The sequence below is a fragment of the Triturus cristatus genome, chromosome 1_1 (genome assembly GCF_964204655.1).
Source record: "Triturus cristatus chromosome 1_1, aTriCri1.1, whole genome shotgun sequence".
NCBI classification, from domain to species: Eukaryota; Metazoa; Chordata; class Amphibia; order Caudata; family Salamandridae; genus Triturus; species Triturus cristatus.
Window position 1 is genome coordinate 580,700,579 of NC_140579.1, and position 20,161 is coordinate 580,720,739.

The window sequence follows — 20,161 nt, forward strand, 5'->3', positions numbered from 1 at the left end:
GCTAACCCAATTCAGGAAGGATCCCAAGATCTAGCTCTTCGATTGAACCCCAGAGCCCTGACGGATCAGCAGCCCCCCCTCCCAGGGCCTAGAGACCCTCATGGGTGAGTAGACGTGCTCTATAAACCCCTGGTTGATTGATTGATATAAGACAAGGAGGGTAAGAAGGTGCACGTCACATATCATCCATACTGTTAAGTAGTATATGCTAAGAGTGCTTGGTCTGGATAAGCAAAACATCTGGATTTAAAATGAAATGCAATGTTCAGGGTTGCCTGTTAATAACTTTCTAAATGAATACAATGCTGTTTGCATGACAGTTAATAATTAACTGTGATAGACAGCTGTATATTCCATGTTGAGCTCTGCAGCAGGCACTTGAACAATCTATGCTACTTTATGAGTGAAAACAGTGACTAGACTAACACAGATCTCTCCAGCACATGCATTAACCACCAGAGCTATCTTATTGTTGTCATTATCCCCTGAAAATTGCTTGACAGACAAAGGACTCTGTACCAGGTACCTTAACCGCGCCACCCCTCCCATCGGTCATCTTTAAATCCAACCCCTTTGTGACAAATTAAGTAAGCCAGAACAAACTTAACATATTTGCTCATGCCATCAAATTCCTTGCAGCAAAGTTTAAAAAACGAATTAATAAGTTGATTGAAAGCATCAACCACCCCTCGTGACTCCACCGTCTTTCTGCTGTTCATGCCATATAGTGGTTATATTTAATGGGAGGATTGAACAACCACAACCACACCTACCTCAAGTGTGAAAGTTCTTTCATAATCCCACACCAATAAAGCTTTCCATACCACATCAAGTAGCACCAAATCATCTAAAAGACTGGGAACTCACCTCACCAATTGCAATATAAATCACCAAATTCTCTGTCTATTTTGGTCCAAAAAATGAACATCCTGTTGCGTTCAGATTCCTAGAAAGTAATTTATAGGTAACACCATCAATGTTCCCAAATCACCTCAGAATCTTATCTCCAGGCACCTAATGATTATTCGTATCAGAAATGTGTTTACCAAATTCACAGTTCATTATATCACGTTCCTGAAAAACATAGTGGACGACACACCCGGTTCCACTGCAATCCGACCTGTAAAGCATGGTCAGAACATTTAAATGCACGCTCTCTCCAAGTCGCCAAAAGAAAGTCACAAGCAAACATTGCAGTTTCAAACGGGCTTCATATTATTTCCTATCTCAAGGGAGGTCCGAAGTCGCCAGGTGGACATGCATATGTGACGTGCAACGTGGGCACCGTATGGGATGCCTCCTATATACCGCATTCTTACGTTCCCATCACGTCACATGGGTCATCCACCACCACTCTAACATTGCCAACATCTTGCAATATCTAGTTTTATCTTCATGGTCATATTCATCCAACCACAAATACCCTGCTAAGAGTCACCCAACTATTCTGGTATCGTACACAAACTCAAACACAGTTGTTACCACGATCACTTAGCAGGGAGCATTCAAAATTGGCTTTGTTCCCCATCCGCTCGATCTGCAGCGACTAGGTACGCCCTCTTAGTACTTTATATGAAACGTCATCACATGGTCGGTCCTCAATAGCCCCAATGTGGCCACCATCTTACAATTTCTCTTTGTATCCTTCTAATCATAGTAACTAGACAAACGAGATCCTGATGGGAGCCACCCATTTATTCTGGTCCCAGATAGATATTCCAATGTAGCTATTACCACTAATCCCTCAGCCTGGAGAATTCAAGAAGAGGGGTTGTATCGCCCACCTGTTTTATATGCAAACACAGTAGGTCCTTACTTGTCTGCCCACAAACTACGACTTTCTTAAATCTTTTGAAAGAAATCTCTGTAACAATAGGTCCTGGTTATATGATACCAGTCTCTGAATTAAACATTCCTCCAGACTCAAGCCAACAAAAAACACCACAGTCTAACTCGTATCAATAATAAGTTATAATAATATCACATTTTAAGACTACCACATCTCAAATCATATCAATAATGAAGTCTACTACAAAGCAATGTACTGCATCTTGTAAATTCCGTGTCCTATACAATCATCACTATTGGTCACCCTGGTAATTCATGTCTAATTATTATAGATCAAAGCCCCATCTTAAAATGTATGCTTGTCTTTATCCCCGATTCCCTATCGTTAAGGCTGTTACGTCACTTACAATTAAAAGATACTTCCATTCCCTTTCTACGTACTTTATTACATCATTTAAATTTAAACATATGATTGTATTTCATTTTTAGATCTATATCAGATATCCCATGTTCACTTGCTTGCTTCACCATTCTAGTCTGTGCACAATGATATGCAGGAACATGTTTCTAGCCTTATTAAAATAATCTCAGGGAAAGCTCCGAATACACATGGCAATCGGGTTAGCGTTAGCCCAGCAACCTTTGTGTTCCTTCCCAGGAAGTAGGCTTGAACGACATCCTGGTACTTATCCAAATGCTTCCACATTTTTAGGCTATAGCCACTCAACACTGCGTTCACAGTGACTTTGTGCAACTGGAGAGAGCCTGACATAACTTCCCTCTTGAGGAGAGCAGTGTATGCACTGTCCATCAGTATGGTATAGCCAATGTCCAGGCAAGCAATAACAAAATCCTAGATAGGTAGCTGTCAATACCTGGGTTGTTTTCCATATAGGAGTTCCAAGTGCAAACAGACAATGAGAGAGAAGTTAGATAGGTCTATGATGTTAAACTTCATGCTATTAACAGCTATCTGAAATTTATGTTACATGCTGCCCTACCTCTAACACTCTTCCATTATGCCGCTGATCTTATGAATGAGCAGCACAGGGAAAGAGGAGCCATGAATAAGCGAAGTGTAACAAGGACTCACCTCCTTTAGCCTCCTCCAATTCAACTCCCACATACATAAAATACATCTGGCGTCCTGCACCCACTGAAAAAAACCCTCCCAACAGCAATCTTTAAAAATATCTAAAAGATCTGGTGTCTTGCCACCCACCCATCGTCAACTGCAACCCTCCCGCGCTACCCTCTCTCTCCCAGCAGAAAACCAGTTATGAGGGCGACAAGCCAGCACCTTGCAGACGGGCTCCGTGAAAGAACAGCTGTTAGCAACACCTACAATACCTTGCCAGTGTACAAAATAAAAATGGAGTCCCTGCAAGGTTCTATGTCACATTTAAATGCGTTTTTTGATTTGGTTGTTAAAGAGGCAGTGGTGAATTTAGTGCATTTCTGATTGCTGGGTCGGGCCCACTATCCCACAAATAAATGTGTTTGTAGGTTGGAATGCAATCACCTCAGAGTAAAAGGCCAATTTTGAACAAATTCCTACAATGTTGGTCTTTATGAAATTATGATTATTTACACAAGTTAAGTACACACCGGTATAGTATATTTGATATTTACTGTGTTTTCATCAATTTTCATCATCCTCCATTATCCTAACCGTGTTGTATGCTTCTGTTCCCTCCCGTCTGATTCTCAGCTACCTGCTACTAACTATCCCCCAGAAGCAAACAACATGATTAGGAGAATACCGAATGATGAAAATACAAGAGGATACAATAAACTTCAAGTATACCATGTCAGTTGGGGTCTGCACAGACCTGTGCTGACAGGAAGGTGGTAGTTGGGATTCGCTGGGCTCTCGCACCTGTGGAGAGAGGCTGGAGAAGGAGGGCAAGAAGGATATAGCAAAACTGGAAACAAGTACTGACCACTGGTGCTACACCCTAGCATTGAAAAAGACGATCTGTAATACAGTATTTACGCTAATGGTTCTCTATGACAGCCTTTACAATTGTCTGCAACACTTATCCCAGATTTACTGGTGAGAGGAGATGTTTCATCTTGAGAGAATGGAATTACAACTGTGCATATTTACCCATGAGATTAATTTAGGGAATGAAACTGAATGTTGGTTTGAGGCTAAAACCCTGATACTCGACTTGAGACACGAGGGAGGCTGGGAGCCAATCCACTTTTATTGGTGAAGGGTTTAGTCGCCATGAAAAGGAACATTATCTTTTCCGAACTAAGCATCAAGAAATGTAAATGATCATACATACAGGGCTGTAGTTTGAAGGGCAGCAGAAGAGCATGAGGCTGCCCAGGAGTCACAATGTTTTTAGGACCCGTTATCTGAATATTTGAGGATGCCAACTGTTCCATCTATCTTGCCCTCAAAGTTCCTTATTCAAGTTGAACAGAAAGGAATCCATAATGGAACCCTGGGGAAACCTCCCTGCCATCATAGCCTGTTTAGCTGTGTTCCGGAATCTTTATACATTGATTCAGTTTTTTCAGGAACGATGATAATGCATTCTAAAAAGATCCATAAACATGCAGTGCTTGAGGAGTTTGATGTTCCTCTGGTGTTCAACTGTACCCCCACACTACTAAGATCAAGGAGTATGACAGGGGAAAGGGGATTCCTATCCTCCATTTAAACTGTGCACCATTTCAGCGACGTTTCACAAGTGGCATTGACAAAAAAAAAATGCTCAACCCCAACAAATGTGTGCTGGACATGATCAAGCAGAGGTGATTTAAAAGAAATTTTAAAAAAAAACTGTTTGTTTCGCAGACTGCCTGGAGCAGTAAAATCCCTTCTCAGCACCACATACAACATTGTCCACTGAAAACACCAAGACGTGCAGAAACAACTCGGGACCAGTTGCAAACTCTGTTTGACTGGAAATACAATGTAGCTGTTAGTCATTAACACCAGAGGAAATGTGCAGCAACTTGTGACATAGGCGAGAAACCAAGGAAAAGAACACATTTGCGACTGTGGAGGAGGCTTCATTTAAATAAGACGCCTTGTACTAATCATGCAGGCTTACCACAGCCACTATCTCCACAATCTAGAAATAGATCCGGTAGTCTTTCAATAATGAAATTTGGAAGTAAAATTCCTGTGGGTCTCAGCACACATTCAGAATTCCTCCTGAATAGAGACTAGAATCTGGGCCGACATAATATTACATTGTTTTCGAGGAAAGGGTGTGTTTAGCCTTAATAGGTTGATTGCTGTCTGCATTCCAGTCGTCCTCTCCAATTAAAACCACATGGGACAGAAAGACCTGCGCCCAAAGATCAGTGGAGGCATACAGAGAGCACATGGATCCTGCAATCTTTACAAGTTTCTGCAAATGCAGGTGGGTATTTGGTAGTCAGGCAAATGCAACTGTAATGTACATTGGATCTATAAATTATTGGCTTTCGGGAGTATAGAGCAGTCATTAATTACATTACAATGCTGGACAAGAAAATGCACAAGCTAGTCAAACAGACCATTTGTATTCCTGGTGATTTCCCACTGCTCTTGAGCCTCCATCGGCCTTTTACTTGAGGATATACAACATTCAAAAAAGGGTGAGGGGCACACAACTCGAGTCATCAACTTAGCAACTTTATTGTGAAATAAATCCAATATTCTTTGTTTAGAGCACTGTACAATTAGGCCACCACCTGTTTCGTTGAATAGCTTCCTCAGGGCCATATTGTGTTAAATCCACCACTTTATAAGTATATATCTGTTTAACTTGAGCAGATCTCATGTAATAAACTATTATGTTTAACATTTTCTTAATTAATCCTTTTGAATTTGTATTCCGTCCAGCTTAGTGCCCTTTTCTGTCTTGTACGTGCAGCCATCAGTTTGGGTGGGCTCACTCGTATAATGTGAGGGTGCAAGAAGGCTGGTGTTATAAATGTGGATGCCCCGTGTTGTTTATTTTACTTGAAGTTATGACCATTTTAACCATGTATTGTTCCGAAATCTTCAATCTGGCACAGGTGCCAGATGAACGAATAAAGCAGCATGATGTGTAGGTTTGCAGTGACTAGCATCACAACCTGCTCAATTCATTAATGACTTTGTAACTTATTTAGAGGGAAGCAAATTAGAAATACATCATTCTGACATGGTCATCCAATGTGTCAGGTATCTTGTGGGATGCAGCCATGACTTTAAATAGGAATTACAACAACAGTTCGAGTTAGTAGTCAAATCATAGGTATGTAGCTCAGTTATAAGGGTCGGTGATAAGGAGTTCGATGTTTGCAAACACTCCAAATTCTAAAACCAAAGTACAGATTCCGGAGCGTACATAGAGAGTTGGGAATAAAGAAATCTCAAATCAAAGATAAGAACAAGACTATCTCTTTTTTAAACGTTAAGAAATGTAAAGGCTCGTATCTCACAATGTGTCACAAGTGGCTTTTGTTTTAGGGGGTTACCCTAATTGCCCTCTGGGACTAACAAGATGTTCAAGAGGTCCTCTGCCACAAGGTGAGGATAGGAGGATGCTCAGAAGAGAACTGTGTCTATCCTAATCCACATGTGTGCACCACAGAGTACAACTGAAGTCTGATAAATGTCAGAAACAGGAGTGTGTGTAAGCGAGTAGAGCAAGACACACTAGGCATCATTCGCTGGGGGCTCTTATGCCTATGTCCAGATTGTTCATGTTCTTGTGTCTAGGCTGCATTGGACATCTTGGAAGATGATCCTCTTAGCCTGAGTGGGGAGATTCTCCTCAACTGCTTCCTCACAGCTGGGCATCAAGTCCACTGAGTCAGAAGCAAGTCGACTCTACTGAGGGCAGTTAAGCTCCAATATTTACTGGTGGTACACCGGCTGCAGTGAGTCTACAGTTCTTGATCTAGTTCCGGCCTTGAGAGTTCTAGCAAGAAAGGGCCTTGCAACTGGCAAACACGTGGATGTGGTTTAACAGCTAGAGCGGTCGACCTTGAAGATGGGGAACCGGGTTAGAGTCTCATCAGGGATGTTCAACATCCTGTGATTCTGGGCAAATCACTGAATCTCCCCGTGCCTAACAAAATGAATGTGTCCATCTATAACACAACTAGTGCTCATGTAAAGTGCTCTGATACATTTGGGTCGAGTTTGCGCTATATAGATTTTTTTTTTTTTTTTTAATTCCTCAGTCCAAGTGCTGAGATTATCCTCAACGGGGAACTAGGGTACTGGCTCAAGAATGAGATAAATAACGCATCCAATGTTGTGGGAACTGTGGAAAAAACACTACTCAATTGTAGGTGCCAACACGATTCCGTTAACACTCAGGGAACTTTCAAATCAGAAGAAAGATGAAAGCATGCCCTTTCATTTAAGTCTGTTCAATCAATAAGCATTGGTGTGCACTTATTTTTGCCGTTATAAATTGGATCACAAAATAAAGTGTCTATCATTATATAGGCACACAAAAACGTGGTGCATACAAAATCACGCAATTGCTTTTTTTTGTCTTATTTAGCCATGCTGTACTGTCTTAAAAACATTGACAAACCAAAAGGTCCAAAAGGCGAGACCTATTGGCTTTGACAATGATTGTTGTACATTCTAACACTATCCTGGCAAAGCCTTCCTCTCATTAGTACAAGTCTGACATCCAAATACAGCAATAATTAACAGAAAGATGACCCTTTGCGCATTAACACGTGTCGGTTGGTTTTTAGTACCTTTCGATCCGTTGGAGCTAGAAACAAAATAGTTTTTTTGGGCCATAAGCTGCAAATGATGAATTATGCGGTACAGCAATAAACGTATATTTATGAGGACAATGCTGCAGCGGCCCTGAAAATGGTTCAGTATCAAGAATACAGAGCCTGTTCTTGCCTCACTTGCGCTCAAGATAAACACCCCATCTGACTGAAGCCCTTTCTAGCCGAGGAAGGTTTGCATACATTCCAGTGTGTTGGGCAAACATATGTAAGAAGGCTGTACTCACCAGATTCTGTCCACTATAATATGTGCATACTCACATTCATACTGTGGAATTTCAAAAGGAGTATCTGCATGGCAGCTACATCGACTTGAAGCAACAAGGATAACTCTATATAGAGAGCACCAGTCTATCCATGTGCAGTTCAAGATCAGCATTAGTTAATCTTCAGACAGCCCTGCTCCAGCGCACAGACATGTTCTCAATGACGGACACCCATTCCGATAGGTCATCAGATGGTTATCATGCCACAGGCAGGATTCACTAACTCTGGTGCAGCAGCCATTCCACTGCTCCAGAGTGGTTCTAGATCGCGTGCAGCACTTTCAACCAGTGCTGGTATTATCAAAAGCAATTTACATCACGCTTTACAGTCCTATTTAGCTTAATGAAGATGCATCTACAACTTCCATGATGCCACGTATTATTTGATTGCCTGAAGGTGTCATGGCATGAATCCACTTGGTAGCACTGTAACTAAATATTTCAGTAATAACGCCTAGTATGGGCCACATTTACAATACTAATTCACCTACAGCAACAACACTTGTTGACACATCTTAGTTAACATACGACACCAGAAACGAGTTATGCAACTTATCATTCCAGCTTCCCCTTAACGGTAATGCCACAATAAGACCGCAACCACAAGACCACACCAGAACGGTCCTCAAAAACATGTCAGCATCAGGAACGTCAAACACTGGGAATGGCTCAAGAAACCCCAAAACACCAGCAACATTAACTTTAGGCAAATGATCAGTAACTCATTCACAATATTAACGCCATGCTCAAGAACCAAATATAAATACTCTGCCACATTAAAATGCCACAATAGTAACACCATAGTAATGTACCATCCCATAAACATACAGTTAACCACCAACACAAATATACAACCACCAATTCATTTAGAGTAGGTAAAATAAACTCAGATTTTGGATCCTAACAACTCAACCACAGTATCAATTACATACTAACCACCAACATCTTATCTACAGTTGTAAATCGATCATTTTAGTTAGCTGAAGTCACACCTGATTTCCAATTACATCCCTTCAAGGACAATACAAGGTGAGCTCAATTTTACGCAGTAAAAACGTTTTTGATCCTCATTATTATATATTTCACTCAATCCTTCTCCTTAAACAGCGCTATTCCATTTTTAACTAGGTTTAAACATAATACAAAGATATACATAAACACTAACTGAAATTAAAATAATTTAATAATTTTCTCTAGGATACCATAAATTGGGGATAAAGGTGGCAGTAGAAAGGGATCTCAGTTGTGAGGGGTAGAACCATGAGGCACAGAGTCTGCCAGTTAACTTCAGATTTTTCTTTAAACTGCACCTTCAAGAAATTGTCAACAAGGACAAATGTAACTGGCTTATACAATTGGTCACACACGGAATTTTGAAATGTCTTAAGGGGTTGTGGTGCCTGTGGCTGAGATTGTTGAGTATAACCAACAAGTTCCACGTTTTAATAACGTCGGTAGTTAATGCACTTGATAGAGACATCTGTGTGCAGTCTAGTGACAGGTGTAATATGCAGGTCACAGATTCGTACTATATGTAGGTAGCTACATATCTCTGCTTTATTTGGAGAGATACTCGAGTTACATGTAGGTCACAAGTTACAATCCTTGTAATATAGTTTACTTCGTTATGACCCAACGTCATGGAGCTTCATACAAACTGCAAAACATGAATTTAGAACCCTACTTTTTTTCCTCACACTTTTTTTTTATTCCAAAGCAGCTTACATGGACTCTTCTGGCTAGTGATCAAACATTTACTACTAGATGCTATAAAATAATCATTGGTGTGATACTCGTATAGACAAACACAATTGACATTCTTACAGTGCATACTTATCTCCAACATACAGCGCTTGGAAAAGTAAAAAAAAAAATGTCCTCAAATCAGAATCTCTCTTAAGCATTGGTTAACTGTCAGCAAAACGATGATTTTCTTTGATTCCTCAATGCCATTGGTATCCAGATAGCTCCCAGCCAGACAGACTCAAACAAAAGGAGTGCTGATGCTCCTTTCTATTGGGCATTAGTGTTGGGCCCAGCTGGGACTGAAACAAACACTGGCAAAGCCAATAACTCTGGGATTAATGTACTAATGCATGCAGCGTGAGCACATTAAAGTGAAACGCACATTAAAGTTAAACACACAAGAGAGATCCAAAAGGGAGGGTGGGGGGGAACAGAGAGGGCTATAATTATAAGTGGAAAAAGTGAAGGCGCAGCAGCCAGGGCGACTGACTCCGGAATCCGGGGGCTCACGCACGGTTCGATCCTCGGCACCGGCGGCAGATCAGTCCAGCATCATGCGACTCTGGGCCATAGCTCACTTAATCTTCCCGACTGCCTCCATTGCCTTGACACCTTCGGGTAATTGCTTGCGCTTTACAAATACTGAACATTTACATAAAGTAGCTTCTTATGCAGATAAATGCAAGGACTTTACAAGAAGCGTAAGGATAGACTCAACCAGCCAACAGCATGGGAGTGTACCTCTCATTCTATTGGATGGAGACGAGATGTGATTGACAGTCTCAAGCCCATGGCTTAAAGGGGCAGACTCAAAGGTGTATATTCTTACCAACAGGTTGGCTTGACAGCTGTGCTGTCAAAACTCAGACCTAAACAGAGAGCTTTCTCACCACACCGCAGGTTGGTGCTCTGAACACAAAACACACAGAGTGGATGCGGCTGAATGTGTCCCAGTGTCAGCATATTGCACCAGAGCACCGTCAGCAAGATTCAGTGCAGCAGCCAAGTTGCAGCGCAATAATAACTGCCAGATTTGGAGTCTGTCTGGGTCCCTTTCTATTTCAGCACAGCATATATCTCAAACAAATCATGTATGGCAGCAAACCACACAGTGACTGGCTAAAACTTGAACATAACAGCAATTGAACTCTTAAGTGGCGGGACCAACAGCACTTTCAAATGGGCAGTGTTGCTCTCGGCTACTTACTGTAACACATGAATAGGTCATATTACCATGTAGCAATGCCAAGTGGTAATATCAACACCCAACAACGATTGACTACAGCGACACTGAATAGGTATAATGGTACATTCACTGAATCATTACTAGGCATGCACACTAACACAGTACATAGATGCATTACCCAATACATACTAGCCACAACTTCAATATAATGGTAGTGGCATATAAATCCTCATACGCAGCTCACCAGAATCAATACCAATAACGAACCAACTCTAATAAAGCATTCACATCACTTCAAACAAAAGCCCAAGGCCACGCCTGATAATCACTAATATCAATAACAAGATAGAGATGTTTTGGCCTTGTACCATAAAACAAATTAAATGAAGAGACAGACAAACAGCACCTTCAAGACCTCAACATCAAAGAGCGCGGACACTAAGTCAAGTCATGCAGTGCAGACTGCTTGAACTGGTACCTCAGACATGGCTCACACTTACCTCATCCCACTCAGAGGTGAAGGACGGGGACTTCTCCAGTCGTTTTTTGCCAGTACTACAGTTGGATAGAGACCCGCTCCGGCCTCCCAACACATCGTCGTCCGTGGGCGAGCAGGTAAGGAGATCAGAGTCTGATTTGGACAAGCTACGACTAAGTCTCAGTTCCATTTTGGGCCTATTGTGCTGGCCCATACACATTGCCCCATTTAGACCCTCCCCATTCTCGTCATCGTCCTGCTCCCCCTCAGGTCTGGAAGCCTGCTGAAGTCCTACGTCAGTCACTGATGTTTCTGTATCCGAGGGGCTCAGGTTGGTGCGAAGAACAGAAGTATAAAGAAGCTGCTTCAGCGGCTCTGGGGGGCTTTGAGTCTGTGTGAATGCTGAAGGATGCGATTCGGAGCCCTCCATTTGCATGGCATAGGTGTACCCCAATCCGGAGGCCGTTGTTAACCCCTCCGAGGAACCTTTACTGACAGACGAGAGAAGTCTGAAGGGGTCTTCTTTGATTTCACCCACTGGTGAAGAACCATGCAAGAGCCCCGAAAACTGCTCCAACAACTGCGTGTCATCCGAGCTCCCCGGAGAGTCACGACTTCGGTCACTGCTGCTCGGCCTCCGCTGGCTCAGGTCTTCCGATGAGATGTGAACTAAGGGGAAAATACAGCAACATTACTTAATGGCAAAAAATCGGGGGGGAGCGGAGATAGGGTCGTTTAGAGGCACGGAAGAGGAGTAGCAGAATAAGAAATCAGAGGAAGAAAGAGGTTGGGTCGAGAAATACAGCAATGGGGGGAGAGAAACAGGAACAAGACAGAAAGCGTACTGTAAAGCTAAAGAAATTGAACTTGTTGCTCCAGCCTAATCTCAGTCATTTATGCCGCTCAGCAGAACTTGTTGCTTGACGTCTATTCACACAAACAGCCTTGTGTCTGGCTATAGATGGCTGGGATACTGCTCACAGGGCGAAAGGGGAGAGAGAGGCTTCTGGAGTCGCCCATAAAGGCCAAACGGTTATTTCGAGTCATATCCACTCCCTCGCATTGCTGTGAAGCTCAGCGGTGGGGAGGGGGCGCAGCACATCCGGTGGGTGAGGGGCTGGGTCTGGTAGAAAAAGAATGCACCTGTAAAAGTAAACTCTGGAGCTATTTACAAGACAAGTAATTCAGCAATAAAAAAAGGTGCAAAGAGTCCACGAGAAAAGTCTTTATTCCAAGGTGCTTAACTCTCAAAAGCTTTGAATAAGCTTTACATTCTAAAGACAATGTCTGCAAAAAAATCTCAAAATGCTTTCCACATTACAGATTCATCAAGAGTGATTACGGATTACCAGCAAATCCCAAAGCGAAGGCAATCGGAACATATTTCTAGCATGTTCGTTTTCATCAGCAGCTCAGTGAAATGATGCCTCTTCTCCAATGCACATTGGGAGTTGTAATATATATATATATATATATATATATATATATATATATACATATACATACACACTATCCACAGTGAGAATGCGTGATAAGAAATTTTCACCTGAAGATGAAAATGTACCATTTATTACAGATTATTTGCTAGTCTTCCATGTCCGTCTAAAACACTACACTGCACCTAATTTTTACGAGGCACAAAACCCTAAACACCTGTAGCTCTTGATGATCACTACTAACCCCTTACTGCTCAGGTTTTACTGCCTACTTAATGGGCCTCTTTTTTTAATTTTAGGTTTGGGCACAAGCCATACATTTTTTTTCTCCATATAAGGTATCCAGACCAACGTTTCGTCCTTTCTTGTGTTCCCCACATGTTGGACATTCTAAAGGTAAACAGAGTCTGTAGATAACCCTGCCGGGAATAGAAATTTTTGGGGGGCAAAAAGAAATTTTATTTTTAGAAAAATGGGTGAAAAAAAGTGCTGTGAAGGAAAGTGTAAGCCAAACACCCCGCCCCCCCCCAAAAGCCATCAACAAAAGGTTTACTATGCTACGATCATGCTAAATCACCTTACTAGCTTCCAGTAAAACAAGAGTTGTTAAAAATAATCAACAAAATGTTACCACAGTTTTTTCCCAAGTAGTAGTCGATTATTCCTTTTTGGTTTCTACCTACTTGCAGTTTGCATTGGAAATAGGTGTGAAATCTACTGGGTAACCCAGAAAGCTATGCACTGCAAAAAATTAGACAAAAGTCCAAATTGAGCAAGGGGTCATTTGGGTAGATCGTTAATCATTTTTCCAAAAAAACTAATTGTTGAAATAAAAATAATAATTAAAGCAAGCACGAAAAACAAAAAGAGGACATTGTCTTAATATGTTTTTTTTCTCTCCATGGCAGATTTACAAAAGTAATACCTTTATGTACATAAGAAACTTCTGGTAGCAGGAATACAGTGTTTGTTGGTTGTCGAAAAACAAGCAATACACAGTGTCAGAGCTGTCATTTAGGACGATATTTTATTGTGTTCCAACTATGCAGCACTTCATATGGTTAAATCAAATTAATCAAAAAATAGGTATGAAGGGAACTTCTACATTTTTCAAATGTGCACAAGATACTGAGTTTAGGAATAGTGGTTATTTGTACAACTCTGAACTTGGGATTACCCATAATATAGGGCATTTCGAAAAATGTGTTTAGGTCTCGCCTACGCAGGGCGCATGCGCTGCATAGGCAAAAAGACCCTTAGCTATCGCTTTGGCTTTTAAGCCAAAAATGTGCACGCGTTCCATTGCCTTCAATGGCAACACGTGCACGTCTGGAGATTCACTTGCGGGAGCGAGCGCTGCCATATGGTAGCAATTATCGCTCTCGCAAGGGAATCGCACAGCCCCCCTCCTCCCCCTGCTGCCGGCAGCCTGACGTGCTTGTTAGGTCTCGCCTGACCCAGCGCATGCGCTGGTCTGGCGAGACTTTTTGAGAGGGCTCCAAAAAGTGCTACCAGGCCAGCCTAGAGCTACAGTGCATGTGCGCGGGCGTCGTGCTTGACACGATTACTTTGATGTTTGATCTTGATCACTTTCGCGGCCGCACGGCATAGCCAATAGGTCTCGCTTTTGGGACCTTATAAGTATTTAGTTATGCAACTGTTGCATGGCTAAACACTTATAAGGTCCCAAAGGCGAGACCTATTGGCTAGGCCAATGCTTGTTTTTTTTTTATTGTGCTAACATACAGCCTTCCAGCCCTCGAGAATCCAGACATATGGGCCTCACACAGGCACACATACTGTACATGGTTGCCATCTTGGGGTTACTTTCACAGCCAATCCTCGTACTTTATTGGATGATACGAAACTAAACAAAGTTCCATCATGCAGTGTTGGCAACAAAGCCATGATAGGTCGAAAGTGACATAATCAGCTCAGCTGCTCTGCAGACCTGTCCTTCCTTTTCTTGTGTAATCAACGCCTCCCCCACGAGTATCCATTATTTTAAGTAGAAACAGGTTTTCCATTGCAACCGGAGCCTCAAACCGCCCCCACTCCCAGCCGGAGATCCATTTTCACAGTGAAAATCGGGCACCTTTCGCTGTGTTTACTGGACTCAGGGGCGTAACAAACACCCCCGCAGCCCCCGCGGTGCGTGGGGGCCCCCAGACTTCAGTACGTGAAGGGGGCCCCCTCAGCTCATCTGAAGCGAGCTGTATGTCTCTTGCACTAAAGCAGCCTCTAAAGCAGCCTGCTCGGAGCTCTTTCCGCTGTCCCGGGACTGAAGAGAAATAATGAAACAACTTGCATTGTTTCTCTTCAGTCAGAGTCCGGAACAAGGGTGGGGGCCCCAGAGAGAGCATTCCCCAAACGAAAACAACCTCTGAGAAGGGACGTTAATCTCAGAGCATTGAGACAGGAACTGGTGGCTCTCCTGGCTGCCTCTCCGGGGCTAGTTGTGTGTAAAGTAAACACTTCCCTGTTCCCTCGCTGCTTGGTACACTACAGCTGACCGGGCTGCTGCTCTTGCTAAAGGAGCATGGAGCATGGAAGCCACAGCCAGTGACAAGAAACCAACCCCCCTACAGACGGCCAACTTCTGCTCCAAGCTGTTCTTTTGGCGAGTGACAGAAACACGCTCTGCCCTTAACCTCTCGGTCAGCAGTGGTGAACTGACACATGCTGCTGCCACGAGGTGTTTAACTCATGTCAGAACTGCCGAGCTTTTGAGCTCTTGTGAGGCCGGGGTATCCTGACTAAGGCCCCACCAGATGGTTTCATGTGCAGTACAGTTGACGGGCTCATGGGATGGGAGGGGGTATCCAGTCCTTAAAATGAATGATTTAAGTCAGTGGTTCCCAAACTGTGCGCCGCGGCACCCCGGTGCGCCGTTAGGAGTAGCCAGGGGCGCCGCTCAGATTTGGGAAAGATAGCGTGTGGCTGTGGGCTGAGCAAGCTTATAATCATGTTGTGTGAATGTGGGCAGTACAATAATATGAGTCTTTTGACGCCTACCTAAATGCAGCAGGTGAAGCTTATTCCAGCCGCAGCGCAACTCACGGGGGAATTACAAATGCCACCTGCATAACCCGGGAACTTGGTTTGGCCCAAGAGCGCAATGCCGCCATACGTGCGTACGTGCTTTCACAGACGTAACCACCGCATACGCAGCAATGACTGCCCGCCGTGTTCTGCCGTGCCTTGGACGACCCTCTTCACAAGTAACAAGTAGGTAAGAGGGTTGAATCACTGCTTGCTCATTGACGATTTTAATTTGACAAGTCGAGTTTGAAAGGGACAAGTTAAATAAATGTGCAGTGGCCCACAGTCTCGTCGGAAAACAGGAGTGCATCTTAATGAACACGTAGGCTCCTCGCAGAACAAATTAAGCAAACAGGTGCATATGAATGAAATTTATGGTGCAGTAAAGCTTCCTGGGGAACAAGAGTTATGTAGGGGGGAAAAACAGACTCGTGACATTTTCACTCAAGTCAAGATAAAGAATTCAAATATTTCTACAACTTCACACAGCCCGTGTATTTAGATGCTGGCTGCTGTTCCCGCACTTTGTTTGTGTGAACTTGAAGAAACACTGCGCCGGACTTTATAAACCAGGAATTCCAGTGGGCAAGTTCACTTTGGAAATAGGCCGCATTGCAGCCAGGATTAATTTCCGGACCCCAGTCTGACCCTCAGCTAAGGCCAGGCAGGAAGCATGTAACTGAAATAACCTGTTTCCCTTTCAGCCTCAGTGAAAGCAGTTCATCATTGTTCCCTCTGTATATTTCCCTATGTTAGTGACAACATAAGAGACCTCCCAAATTAAATAAGTATAAAGCCTTTTCTGGAACTGGTACCGCCCCTCCCTATTTCTCTTACACTACTAGCCTAGCGCTTACCTTAGACGAGACATCGCAGTGATATGCAAGTTCAGCTCAGACTGCAGCAACCTGGGCATCGGAGAGGCTGTTAAATCAACCCAGACTGGGGCATGTATGTTATTTCTGTGAAGAGGAGTGCAGCAGAGGGATGGGAAATACAGGTAACTAAAAGTGACACCAAAACTTTCAGTCTGAGAAAACAAGGGCAAGCAGCAGGTGGAAGAAGGAATACACGGGGGTAAAACAAAGTGTGAAAGAACCAAAGGGGAAGAGAAGGAAAGCAGGACATAAAGGCAGAGAGAGGGGAGAAAAAGAATGTTGAAGAACAAAGGCAGCAACAAGAGGGATGAGGGAATAGAAGACGCTTTAGCAGGCTTTTTCATAATTGAAAGTTTCACAAAGCGTCATTAATTGACCAACAACAGATACAGCAGAGGCTGCAACAATGCAAGCTTCCTTAAAGCACCGAACAGGCACACATATAGCTGCTCTTTTTTTAGCTTTTAGTAGTGCATTCTTGGGCTTGTAGTTTGCCTTTTTTACATTATTATGCTGAGTATTATCTCGCAACTCATGGAATGCGAGAGCTTTTAGCTAAAATGCCTGGACTGCTCAGAGGTGTCATACTCACAGAAGGTGATGGTAGGAATGCTTCAATCTGTCTAATCATGGTACACTTGATAAAGCATATTTCACTGAATCCAGGTCCGTAATTATTACAGCTTTTATTAAACAACTGCTATATTTTTATTTTGTTACAAATATGATTATAATACTTTCATCGCATCTCAATACATTTCAGGGAGACAACTGGAAGTACTCCCGAGGTCGGGTTTACATTCCCCCACCGATAAAAAAATGGAGGGGAGCCATGGCCAACTGCCAATTAGGTCAAGGGAGCCACAGGTCGAAAAAGTTTGGGAACCACTGATTTAAGTCAACACTGATGTTTTCCGTTCTGTGCCTGTGGATGATGTGTGTTATCAGTGGGTCGGTCTTCGACGTTCCAGCCTTGGGTCTAAGTAGAGGTGGACAGTGGCACGCCAACAAATTAACAGGGGAGTGTCGAGCCAAGGGTCTGGGTTGGCTTAGAGCTCTTGCACGAGCCGAGCCCTGGAAATGTTACCGTCATTCAAAATATAGTACATTCTCTTCAAAATTAAAATAGTGCATTTCTTTGACATGAGACAGGTTTGACATTAATAAGTTACATTATAGGTTTATATTGAGAGGTAATGAAGAAAGGGGGGTGATAAAAAATATTTGCCTGAGAATACAGTGTGGTTAAGTGGGGAAGCTGAGATTCATCCCGGGCTTTCTGGTTTCACTTTGTACAAGTCAACCACTAAAGGGGCATCGGTTTTCTTTTTACCACAACTGTTAATGCTTTGTTTTAAACTTTGTGAGCTACGGTAGAGCGAAGGTGGCAGACAGAACCATGTGAAAACTTGGCTTGTTTGGGCTCGAGGTTCCACGAGAACCTGGAGCTGACCCAGAGCCCGGCCCCAGATATAAGTTGCCTACCCACCTCTAGGCCTAAGTGCTTCAGTGTGCGACGCTCCAACACGGCGAGGAGTACCAAGTGCCTAAATAACAACTGTGAAAAGAGCTCCTCGGCTGCCAGCCTCTCAAGTCTTTTAACCAGTTGATTTGGAAAGAGCTCTGTTATTAATTACTCTGCTGTAGTGTTAAAGCGCACAGTAGCGGTCAGCGCGGCATCTTGCATAGCGAAATTAATAATTGTATTGCATACATTCTTTTTTACCTCTCACTTATACCTGCTCAGCTTTGTGTAGATAACAGTGGTGTTGAGGTATCATATCGCCTCAGGTGTAATTCGGATGGCTAATGAATGACCGACCACATGCATGTATGTCCCGTTTTCGGACAATCTGTTGCTGTCTACACCATATTCCCCCAGTTTAACATTTTGAAACTTGGCTGCCATGTGAATGTCTACCCTTACTTGACATAAAAGGCGCGACTCATTTCCTGAGAGCGTTCATTCAAATCAGGAAGTAAACCAGGATTATTTGTTATGCAATCTGTTATGAGACCCAAACTTTTCCATCTCTTTCTCACAAAATCTTGGTCAATCAATCAATCAATCAAATCATTTGTAAAGCGCACTACATACCCGTGAGGGTTTCAAGGTGCTGCGGGGGGGAGAGGAGCTGCAACTACTGGTCGAAGAGCCAGGTCTTGAGTTGTCTCCTGAAGGTTAGCAGGTCTTCGGTTTGTCGTAGGTTGAGGGGGAGGGTGTTCCAGGTCTTGGCGGCGCGGTGGGAGAAGGACCTGCCTCCGGATGTGGCTCTACAGATGCGCGGGACCGTGGCCAGGTCGTGTTTCCTGTTGGGTACGTAGAAGGAGAGTCGGCTGTTGAGGTAGGCTGGGCCGGTTTTGTGGAGTGCCTTGTATGCGTGGATCAGGAGCTTGAAAGAGATCCTTCTGTCGACGGGGACCCAGTGTAGGTTCCTCAGGTGGGGGGTGAAGTGGTCGCGGCGCGGGATGTCGAGGATCAGGCGTGCAGAGGTGTTCTGGATTCTTTGCAGTCTGTTGATGAGCTTGGACGAGGCTCCGGCGTAGAGAGCGTTTCCGTAGTCGAGTCTGCTGCAGGCTGGGGCGTGGGTGACTGTTTTCCTCGTGTTTGTCGGGATCCATCTGTAGATTTTGCGGAGCATGCGGAGGGTGTTGAAGCAGGTGAAGGAGACTGCATTGACTTGTTTGGTCATGGTGAGTTTTGAGTCGAGGATGACTCCCAGGTTGCGTGCGTGGTTGGTAGGGGCCGGGGAGTGTCCCCAGTGATGCGGGCCACCAGGAGTCGTCTCATGCTGAGGGGTTGGGCCCGAGGATGAGGATCTCCGTCTTGTCTGAGTTCAGCTTAAGACGGCTTTCCTTCATCCAGTCGGCGACGGCCTTCATTCCCTGGTAGAGGTTGGATTTGGCGGTGAGAGGGTCCTTGGTGAGGGAGAGGATCAGCTGGGTGTCGTCGGCGTAGATTATGTTGAGGTCGTGCTGTCGGGCGATGCGCGCTAGTGGTGCCATGTAGATGTTGAACAGCGTCGGGCTGAGGGAGGAACCTTGTGGGACGCCGCAGATGATCTCGGAGGCTTCGGATCAGAACGGGGGAGGCGGACTTTCTGAGTTCTGCCGGTGAGGAAGAAGGTGGTCCAGTCCAAGGAAAATGTCACGGATCCCTGCGTCGTGGAGGCGCATGCATAGTGTGCCGTGGCAGACGGTGTCGAAGGCGGCGGAGAGATCCAGGAGGATGAGGGCCGCCATCTCGCCGTTGCCTAGTACGATCCTGATGTCGTCTGTGCCGTCGATGAGGGCGGTCTCGGTGCTGTGGTTGCTGCGGAAACCTGATTGGGAGAGGTCCAGGATGTTGTTGTCTTCGAGGTGACGGGAGAGCTGGATGTTAACTATCTTCTCGATGACCTTTGCTGGGAACAGAAGCAGGGAGATGGGCCGGAGGTTCTTGAGGTCGCTCGGATCCGCCTTGGGTTTCTTCAGTACGGCGTTGATCTCTGCGTGCTTCCAGTTCTCAGGGAAGGTAGCGGTCTCGAAGGAGAGGTTGATAATGTTGCGCAGGTGGGGTGCGATGGACCTGCCGGCTTTGTTGA

At 44.1% G+C, this 20,161-nt stretch overlaps 1 protein-coding gene across 19 annotated transcripts in view; it reads right to left on the reverse strand.

Moving 5' to 3' along the window:
- Positions 1-20,161, reverse strand: part of ANKS1A (ankyrin repeat and sterile alpha motif domain containing 1A) — a 1,389,901-nt gene that overhangs the window by 481,834 nt on the left and 887,906 nt on the right. For all 19 annotated transcript variants that reach the window (XR_014978931.1, XR_014978928.1, XR_014978939.1 and 16 more), the window contains one exon: positions 11,244-11,890. Coding sequence is in view for 16 of the 19 variants with exons in the window: in XM_085645485.1 (XP_085501611.1) it covers positions 11,244-11,890 (647 nt within the window). In the remaining 3 variants the exon portion in view is untranslated. The remainder of the gene's footprint in view (positions 1-11,243; positions 11,891-20,161) is intronic.